The following is a 10,527-nucleotide window of genomic DNA, read 5'->3' on the forward strand; positions in this document are numbered from 1 at the left end:
AAAGCAAGGATGTCCCGCTCTGCCATAATGGCTAATGGGACACTGTTGGATACATCCCTTAGTGACATCTCTCTATTATCCTCAACCCTGTTCCTTATCTGTTCTGAAAAAGAAAGTGCACAGGGTGGTTCTATCCCCACACCAAAATAAGTGGCAGACAGAGAGCCAGATGGGGGAGAGGAAATGGAAGAAAAGAAAGTGCTTCTACACCAGCTGCTATCCTGAAAAGTGGTTACATTTATAGGAAGGGGAGCGGATCAAAGATGCCGAAACCATTACGCACACATGTGGCCTCTTCTTTTCATGAGACTCCAATGGGTCAGGTGGTAATGACTCCCCTTTCACATTAGAGGGTGTTTATTGGACCAAACCTGACAAAAGAATAGGATGATCAAAGAAACCGTCTGGCTTTGTGTGTTTGGATGGAGAGTGGGATTTTCTTTGTTTGGCCATGTGTGGATATAAACCCGGCTCTGACGTACTTGTGGGCAGGAGCAAAGAAGCTGGGATTTACTCTACATTTTCCCCCTGAAAGTTGTGGCCCAGGGAGATGATAGCAGTGGAGAAAATAGTAAACAAAGCACAACAAGCTTTGGAGTGTCCTGTTGGCTCAGTGGTAAAACATGTACTACTGCATATCATATACTCCAGGGCTACATATCTTGCTTGTGCCCTCCTTTCTCATTCTCTCTTGGATTTTACTTTCTGCTCCATGCTTTCTAAAAAGTACAAATACCCCAAATATCAGAATTTATCTGTTGCCTATTTGTTGGTCATTTACTATTAAAAAAAACGCCACATTCCTATTTGCTGGGAAATGCTTATGCATAAGGTGATTAGGATGCAGATACAAATTACATCTTACATAATAATTTGGTGTTCCTGGTTCCTGGAAATGCATCCCAGGAATGTGCATACTGTACTTGCAGGTGCTATTTATACAAGCACATGCACGTGCACAAACACAATGTAAGGCCACTTTCAAGCTCAGTTACACAGGGAAAACATGCCTTTAATTAAGAATTCAAGGCCAATGTGGAGGGCTCTGTAGACCTTGTGAATGTGTGAGTTTGTGAGTGTGCACGTACATGTGCCTATTGTTGTGCAGGTCTTCTGGGTAAATACACGCAAATAGAAGTGGCATCATACAGGAGCACAACGATAACAACATACGGAACAGACTTTGGGTGCTGCTGCCAAAAATATTCCAGTGTGTAATCACTCCCTGACATCACAACATGACTCATATCACAGCTGATAATACCAAAACATCTGTAACAGCAGGATGCGTCAGTACAAAGAGTAAATGAGTTGCAAATTAAAACCTCCAACAGTAGAGGTCAACCACACAGAGACAATGTTACAAAGAGAGGGGGGGGGGGGCAGGTGACAATGGGCCTATCAAAATCTCATGCATATTACCATAAATATCAATTTTTGCTCCCCTTGTCAACTGTATTACAGGTGTCAAGAGTGACCTTCCAAGATGATAAAATGCTGCCTTGAGTTTCTCTGTGAACTGAGGTGCAGATCTAATATCTCGTCACTAGGAGGTGCACTTGTATGAAGCAAAACTTAGTCTCCACTTCTCCCACAGCAAGTTCTTCCACTGTCACAATTTGTAGTAAAGCACTTATAAACCAGCTATAATAGACAATCATTTCTCATTTTTAACATTTCTCATCAAGCATTTCAGAATGGAATATTGCCAGGGCCGGGACTTGCACTAATAACAAAACTTCCCTTATATAAGTTAAAGAGGTGATTGAATTTTATTTTATATTTTATTTTGTGTTAGTTAGTGATGCTTGGATGTGTATTTGCTCCGCAAATTAAGAGAAATCCAGTTTATGAGATCGAAAACTAAGAATCCATCGGTGTCAATCAATTTCAAAACCCCAGAAGGGTTGAATACATGTCATCAACTCTCAAACAAAACGACCGTTGCCTTTGAGCTCTCCAACTCACAAGTCGATGCCAGTGAACGGGGGAAAAGACAGACGTGCATTAAGAGGGGTTTCCCCGGTGGTTTGGTTGGGTATTCCCCCTGGTATATTTATTGCATGGCAGGGCTCATTAGACCAGAATGGTCAACCATTGTCAAAGGAGAGGTGATAATGGCCAACTTACCATATTGACTTCTGATACCATGTCTATGCTGGCTATGTCTATATTCATTCCCACTCCAACCGGAGGACCTTGAACAGATCAAAACAACGGTAAGCAATAGAAACACTGTACATCAGGTGCAGCCTATATGATTCATTGACTTATTGTGCGAAACGGTTAATAACGTGTGCGGTAACATTTGCGAATTTTGCTGTTGTCAGCCGGATAATAGTTTACAGTGTTCATTTCGGGTAGGATTAGATGCGCTGAGCTACGGTGAAAGTGTTTGTAATTCCCCTAAAAGTTGTTGGTATTAAATCATCTAGCCCTAAACGTATTTCCGTCGCAGTGGACACCTATATTGGAACATTAATAAACAAAAATGGGAACCCTGTCTAAAATTTCATCGCACATGCACTGGGAGTTGACAGCCACGTTTGGAGTGATCATGCATTCAAATAAATGAGCCGGTGTAGCCTATTTTATCGTCCTATTTCATCCTTCAGCCACATCACTCATGTGTTCTCCCATTATGTCGTCGGTACTCTGGCTTGTTCTGACACATTTTCCCTCGACTGTATCATATAAAATGTCACAGATTGTGGCACCGGGAGAAGCCGATCAGAAACGTCTCTTTTTACTTTTCCGAAATTGCAAACCGTAATTGAGTTATCGGCGAATAAGGTAGTATTTTAAACACTGTACTATTATACAGGCTGACATTGGGCAAACTCGAATATAGTTAGTATAAAATAGGAGTTCATTTACCTCCGAAATCTGGCCTCAATCGTATATCATAACCTTTCAACAGTCTATCCACCGTTTCTTTAACCAAAGACATATTGCTAGGGTCACTGACACCGGCACTATGGAAGAAAAAAGAGAGAAAGGGTGTACAGCAGATGTAAAATACGAGACATTCTTGATCCATAAAGAGTTCAAGTATTTTCCATGCCATCTGTAACACAGTCACACTTAGTAAAAAGGAGTGGAGCATCCTCCGACCCCTTAACTTACCTTTGGGCGCACGCCACGGCCACTACGAGAGGGTACAGCAAGACGCAAAAACACCTCATTCTTCTTATTCTGAACACTGCCATACTTATGTTATGTGTTTTTTTCTTTTTGTCAAGACAGACGAGGTCCAACTTATTCTTGCCAGTGCAGTAATTCCAATGCCGGGCGCATGCGTATTCCCGACCACAACATCAAGAAGCAGCGCTGCTGCTGCTGATGGTAGTGGCAGATGTAGTACCCAGCCACGGAGAAAAATTTAAAGGAGAACCAAGATTACAAGTTACTCGAGGGCACACGGGGGATCTCCGTGGCTTCTTTACAGCTAGTGACTGATTTAGAAGCGGTAACTGTGACGGGGAAGTTGGTGGTTCGAATTCACGGGAGCGAGGTGGAAAATGTGGGTGGGGTTGTCTCTCTCCGTTCGCTGTTTAGACACCCGTCAGCCAACTCATCTAGCTGGCCCTGACCAGGGCACTTAACCCCGCTGCTCTTGCAGGGCTACTTGGGGGATTCCAGCTGAAGTTTGGTCCGGGGCAGCTTCTAGTGTAAATGAATAGGAGCGCGAGGCAGAGCATTAGATAGAGCATTCAACTTTACTTTAGTTCCATGAATCAATAGATTGTAAATCTGACCACCAGCACCAAACATTCACAAAGTGGAATGTGTATGTGAGACAATACAGATCAATATAGATCATAGCGTCTATTATTAGGCTATAAGTAGTAGTATTATATCTACATTTATTTTGTGTTAATTGCAAAACATTAATATTGATTGACAGTGGCATCAGTCCCTCTGTGCATGGGTGTGAGCTTGCACACAAGGCAGATACAGAAGAAGGGAGATGAAACTGTTCTTGTAGCTTGTAGTTTTGGTGAGTACTGTCAGGTGCTTCCCACGGGACAGCTGAGAGAACAGAACAGATTGCTCACTTCTTCTTCAAAAAAAACAAACAAAAAAAAAACGACAAAAAACCCCGCACTATTGTTGTTTTTGACTCTGTCCATGGTACTGAAATCTGCGAATTCAATGTAACCCCCCCCCCCCCCCCAAACACGATCACACACAACACCACCACCACCATCTGACTCTGTCCATGGTGCTGAATGTTGCCCCCTCTCTCATTATCGTTTTCACTTAACACAAAGGGGGGTTCCTTCCCTGCATCCCTGCACCAACAGTTGCTCACGCATCGATCTCCACGCATCCAGGCCTCTGACAAAAACGAGAAGCATGGCTTAATGCTCTGAGAGGCGCGGTGCCAATGCAGCGCTTCGGGTTGGAAGCGGGATGCATGGAGCAGAGCAGTATGCACTGAAGCCTACACGCAGCACATTTCTTGAAGCTATGCACGCGTGTAGCTCCACGCACTGGTAAGCAGGATGGGCGCCACTGTGTAAAGTCGGACACGAATCGTCATGGATATGGTGAGATCAGAGGCGGATGCTAGAGCAGTGAGCCCTGTGTGGGAGTCCTACAGTGGCTCTACTGCCTGAGAGAGGAGGGGGAAAGAACTGGTCCACAGGAAGACGCTAAATATCCTATGTTGTACTGTAAAAGCACACGTTAAACTGATGAGTGTCCATAATATGATTCTACTCATGGTGACATTTTATTGATTTGTTCACATTAAATATTGTAATCCATTGTATTATTGAAAAATAAGAGATTCTGCACCTTATTTGACCTGATAGGGGCGCTATAAAATGAGAAGAATTTAAAAGTCAAATTAAATGCATTGGTAAATACTGGGTGTGTTGGTATAAGTCCCAGCACACAACAGTATTATCCACAGGGGGTTGATATGAAAATGTTGAGAGACAAATATTAGTTTGGCAGCTGCATTTTTGGCTTTTGGCTAATTACTAGAGCTTAACTTTTTAGGTTAGGTGATTACACCTTCTCCTCCATGTGAAGAAGATATATTATTCCAATTATTATGTTCTGTTGGGTGTGTAAGAATTTCAACAAATATAACAAAACATGCTTCTGAAATAAATCACCTAGCTTTATGTTTGCCATCCCTTTAAACACTAAGCTATCTCTTCAATACACTGCCATGGTTTTGCGAGCAAGGGCTTTCAAGACTAAGTAGTCTGAAGAGACAGCACAGATTTAATACAGTGATGCTGATAACCACAGTAAGTCTGGTTGTGGTGCTACCTGGTTACCCGCTGACTGGATCTATGATAACTCTGATGTGTTCCTGAGGAAGAGTTTGCTCCAGGTCTTCAGCACCATGGATTGCACATAAAAAATTTGATACATCTTTGCCTAATGGTGGCACCCTGTTTTATTTAAATTATGTAACAGACCAAAAAGAGTCAAACTCAAAGTTGTTGTTTTCCATGCACAGATTTTAGTGACTGAATGAAAATTAAGTCAGTCTATCTAAGTGATGAACAAGTTTGGTTGTGTGGCACACGAAGGACATAATCACTATCAATCAAGGGTTTACATATCATGACCTCATTTAGTATGCTTTTCATATCTCACCAATATTCATTAGAGGGTGAACAGATGGTGGAACCATAGAGTGCTTTGCCAATCACAATATTGTGAATATAAAAAAAGGTTGTATTGTAACGTTTCAATGTCAGTGGGTGGATGTTCACATCCCTTTGAAACTGGCACTAAGGCACGCAAACAAATATTTATGCTTGATTTACTGAATTGTTTAACATTCCCAAAAGGGCTCTAGCTCTCCCTTTTCTCTCTCTATCCATGTCTTTCTGCATCTTTGCACTGAGAGGAATATAATGACTGCTTTTCTGGGCCCCTCACTAAAACACCATACATTTCTGCCAGTGCAATATTTAGGTTGTCCTGCTCTGATGAATTAAAAAGGATGTCCCCAATGTCTGGAAAAAAGGCATTCATGTTGTTTCATGTCAGTAAACTGGAGTTTATTTACTGGCATCTTGGCAAAATGATGGACAATGTGCTTGTGTAGGGAAGAGGCTTGTGATTTCTCTCTCGCTTTATGTGTGTGAGAGAGAGAGAGAGAGAGCGAAGACTCTGTGCCTGAGTACACAGATAACACATCTCAGTCCATCGTCTGCCATGACATTGACTTTTGTTTTTGCAATAATCAACATGATGAAAAAACTCAAATATTTGCATACAATGTCACGCACTGAGAATTTCATTGAGCACAACATTTGATGCCAAAAGCTTTAGTTCTTCTCACATGTATACACATACACACATGCACACACATTGCCATGGTTTACCTTTGGCAGACCAGCTTTTTGCCTACACATGGGAAGTGAGTCCCTGCATTATGAATCTGGAAAGACCTTTTTTTAGTCCACACATTGTGAGTAATATAAGTAAATTCACACGCATACTACACAATTCTAAAACCTTAAAAGTCAAATCAATGATTCTGTAAGGATTCTTATGAGACATAGTGTACTCAAAGATTTGGATTAAATACTTTATTTCTAAAGAAAAGCAATTTGATTACATAACAGGTTCATCTTTATTATGATGTGGAGTTTATTCACGTTAACTAGTGGGTCTATAATTCTATCTCTTCCCACCACATGTCTCATTTATGAGCATTTCTTCAATTAAATTGCTAAAGCTATTGTAAAACCTTGCCAAATATTGGCAAACTAATAAAGCCAGTGGGATCAGCTTTTATTTATTTACACATTTCAGGCATGTCCAGAGGGATGGTGGTAGGGGAAGAGGGTGGATTACTATGCAGTGCTTAATAAACCTCTACAGCTTGTGGTTTTACTGTGGAGTTTGCACCTGGTCTGTTCTCAGCAGGTAACACCTCCCATGAATCGACTGTCTGATATCCATCCAGTCCCACGGAGATGGTTGGCAACATGCCAAAGCACATGGCCAAAATACAGTGGCATCATTTCACCCACTTACTCTCATGACTATGTCTATGAAATGGGCATCAAAACACTGTGGAGATACAACAAAATATGTTAATAGATGGTGGTTTTGTAATATGTTTATACATCCATATGAAGAGTGTGTGTGTATAAATACATGCATGTATCTATTGCTCAAAAACAACCTATAAAGGTTGTCAGATCAAAAATTACCAAACAACATATAAGCAACAACAGTTCAGCAGTTAACATACATCATAATCAAACACAATTTGTCAGCCAGAGATGAAAATTGCACTTTGCCTTTCCCTGTAATTAAAACACCTCTCTGTATTTCTCTTTTGTGTGTACTGCAATTATAGCATTGACATTGCTGATTAGAGCTCCTTAACTCAGTAGGAGAGCTCTATTAGAGGCCTGCAGAAGGTACATTTAAATGATGGCCTTCTAATTATTGACAAGGTGAGCATTTAGGTCAATTAGACAAAATAATTCAGAAACCAAAAAAAAAACTGATGGCCAGCAAAGTGTAGTGTAATCATAGTTGACTGGGAAAAGATTGATTTTATTTATTAATTTACTTTTTTATCAAGACACTTTTTTTCTGGACAGGATAATCATAGTTGACTAGGAAAAGATTGATTTTATTTATTAATTTACTTTTTTATCAAGACACTTTTTTTCTGGACAGGAATTACACCAACATACTTATAGTCCTGCAGTGGTGGAGGAAAGAATCACATCCTTTGTAATAGTTACACTACAATCCAAAATAATACATTACTGGTAAGAGTCTAGCATTCAAAATCTTACTCAACTAAAAGTAAGCATTGCCAGCTTAATGTTTATTAAAACATCAAAAGCACTCACACAGAGTGGCGTCTGTCGATGTTAAATTATTATATTTAACATTATTTGATCTTTGATGCATTACTGTGTAAGCAGCCATTTTAACGACTTTAAATTGTGTTGGGAAGTTTAATCTACTGAATAGCATGTGTTTTGTATGTAAAATCTTAATTTGCAAGTTAACTAGTGACAATGATTTTCAAATAAATATAGAGGACGGCAAAGTAATATAGTGTCTGCCTGTGAAATGAAATAGCATATAACATAGCATTAAATGCACAAAAAGTACAGTACTCAACACAAGTTGTACAGTTTAGCAAGACAATCTAAACCACTTTATTTGGATATAAGACAAAAAAATCCCTCTTGCACAGCAAAACTGTGAGCGTGCACAACTATGGCTAGTATGACAGTCAGTCTGTCAAATATAATGAATGTTTGACAGTTTGGGTTGTTACTGTTTGCCTTCATTTTTTTGTTGAAACAAGTTTGACCATTATGTCAGCTTGTTTACAACCTGTCTCAATAACCTTGAGAACCAATGGCTAGAGTATGGGTAAAAACTCCAACTAATTTTTTAATTTTTTATAAATTAACTAATCTGCCTCACCAGGACTGTGTGGGTGTGATTTGACCAGAATTTTATTAACAATCAACATAAGCAGCAATTATGTACATGAATTTGTTACCATACCTAAAAGACCCATAGTCCAGCATGCCACTTACAGTGACTGCATTCCATCCGCCATTGCTCACCTTTACTGGAGGCAAAATATCCTATACATTGCCTCAAAATACCTCTGGATGTGTTCTGGACTACAGGGTTTCCATGCAAGCTCTAGAACTACCAGAGGGCTGCTGTTGGCCAGGATCTCCACCTGTCCCAGGAAAAAAGTCACGGTGGAGCTTTCGACCTCTGAAGTGTAGATAAGCAGGACAAACGAAGTCCATCAGCCATCCTCTATGCCTCATTACCCTCCCTCTTGCCAACCAGTGGAGGCGCCACCTGCTACCTCGTCAAGGTTGTGGTGTCCTTCCCTGCCTAGCTACCACCAAAACAGCAGATAGTTGGCCAATTCCTTGCCTACTTTCACTCTCTCTCTCTCTCTCTCTTCATCTCTATCTCACTCTGCCCCTGACAGACGTTGGTGATCACTGCCAGAACTGCTGACAGGAGTCCAGGGTGAGAGTCAGCTTTAGCCACAGTTGGAACCGGTGGAAAGATGGAGGGAGTGATGGAAGGAGGGAAGAATAGGAGGATTATATGAGGGCCTCTGCCAAAAGCCCCTCTTTTGGTGTCTTGGCATCAGAAGTGATGATTTAGACAGCGACACAGGATGATAACACAGTAGTTGGCCTCTAGTGTCGCCGATTCACCATGCCACCTGCAGATTACAAAGATCAAGAACTGCTGTAACACAGTGAGGCCTACGCTTGATGTCATTCAAAGTGGCACTTTGGTTCCAACATGGTGTATCAGCTAGTTAAATAAGGGAAACATTCTACTACACAACATACTCTGTAGATAAAACGGACATTCTCAAACATTTCACTGGACATTTAGTTTAAAACTCTTTTATTTGTAAACCCAACAAGTAGTCAAATTGTGCATCATCAAGTGATTATAGTTATGGAATTAAACATTTTCTTTTAGATTAAAAAAAAAGAAGTTAACTAATCCCTGTATATATTTAGGTGAATAAATTGCAATCTTGACAGGCAACCAGCTGTTGTGACCAGGTCAAGCTTAATTGGCTCAACTCAGTTTGAAGACACAGCTCCACAGAGTTGGCCAAGAACCACCTCTGCAGGCTCGCTGACTTTAACTTGACATTGATTCTTTTTTCCATAACTTCAAGTGGTAACCATAGAGACTGAATACTAACTCTCTATTCTTACATCTGCTGAAGGAGGAATATCATATGCACGGCAAGGATTCAGAATACCAGCACAAATTTAGCATCAGCGAAATGATTTGTACATTTGTTATTATAAATAATATAAGTGTAATTCATAATGAAATGACTGCTGAAAGAGCAAAACATTTAACTCAAACGGTGTACTGTATGGCTTCTCTCCTGCCCATCATGTTAGTTTATTTTTTGATATGTGTGTCTGAGTGTACCTGTTGCTATATTCTCATTAGCTTTGATGTTGAGTTTCAGACGTCAGAAGTCAGGATTGGTTTTGTGAAGTGGTCATTGTGGCCATTTCAGGGGGCTTTGTTTAGTAAATGCCATTAACTATAACGAGAAATGACATGCGATTTCAAAGGTGTATGCAAGTATACGCATATGAGGGCACATATAGAATCCTGACTTAGGCCATGGCAGTTGCCTCTAACCTTAACAATATTGTGTTGCTGCAGACCTCTCACAGTATCAATAACACATTCAGTGTTGTACTGTGCTAATTGTGTGCGAATATTGGATAGACTCTCTGTAATAGGTGACATGCCTATAAAACAGATTAATAACAACTGCGTGGGTGTGTCCAGTGCAGGTAACCAGCTATAGAGGCGGATTAAATATTAATGTCTGTTGTCTGTGTCAGTGTGTGTGTGTGTGTGTGTGTGTGTGTGTGTACACATTGGCCTCTCCTTGATTGTGATGTTAGGAGCCATTGCATGGCATGCTAAATACAGTCCCACCAGTGAGGAAGACGTTTTTCGTTTGATGGTATTTTTTATGACAAA

At 40.5% G+C, this 10,527-nt stretch overlaps 1 protein-coding gene across 1 annotated transcript in view; it reads right to left on the bottom strand.

Moving 5' to 3' along the window:
• Positions 1-3,541, bottom strand: part of LOC119896200 (gamma-aminobutyric acid receptor subunit beta-2) — a 66,643-nt gene extending 63,102 nt beyond the window's left edge. The window contains exons 1-3 of the mRNA XM_038709704.1: positions 3,127-3,541; positions 2,878-2,975; positions 2,131-2,198 (exon numbers count right to left, since the gene is read on the bottom strand). Of these exons, the coding sequence (XP_038565632.1) occupies positions 2,131-2,198; positions 2,878-2,975; positions 3,127-3,209 (249 nt within the window). The 5' untranslated portion in view covers positions 3,210-3,541. The remainder of the gene's footprint in view (positions 1-2,130; positions 2,199-2,877; positions 2,976-3,126) is intronic.
• Between the last annotated feature and the right edge of the window lie 6,986 nt (positions 3,542-10,527).

This window comes from Micropterus salmoides, unplaced genomic scaffold (genome assembly GCF_014851395.1).
Source record: "Micropterus salmoides isolate LMB-PRFRI ecotype aquatic unplaced genomic scaffold, ASM1485139v1 Ms_hic_scaffold_9, whole genome shotgun sequence".
In the NCBI taxonomy this organism is placed as follows: Eukaryota; Metazoa; Chordata; class Actinopteri; order Centrarchiformes; family Centrarchidae; genus Micropterus; species Micropterus salmoides.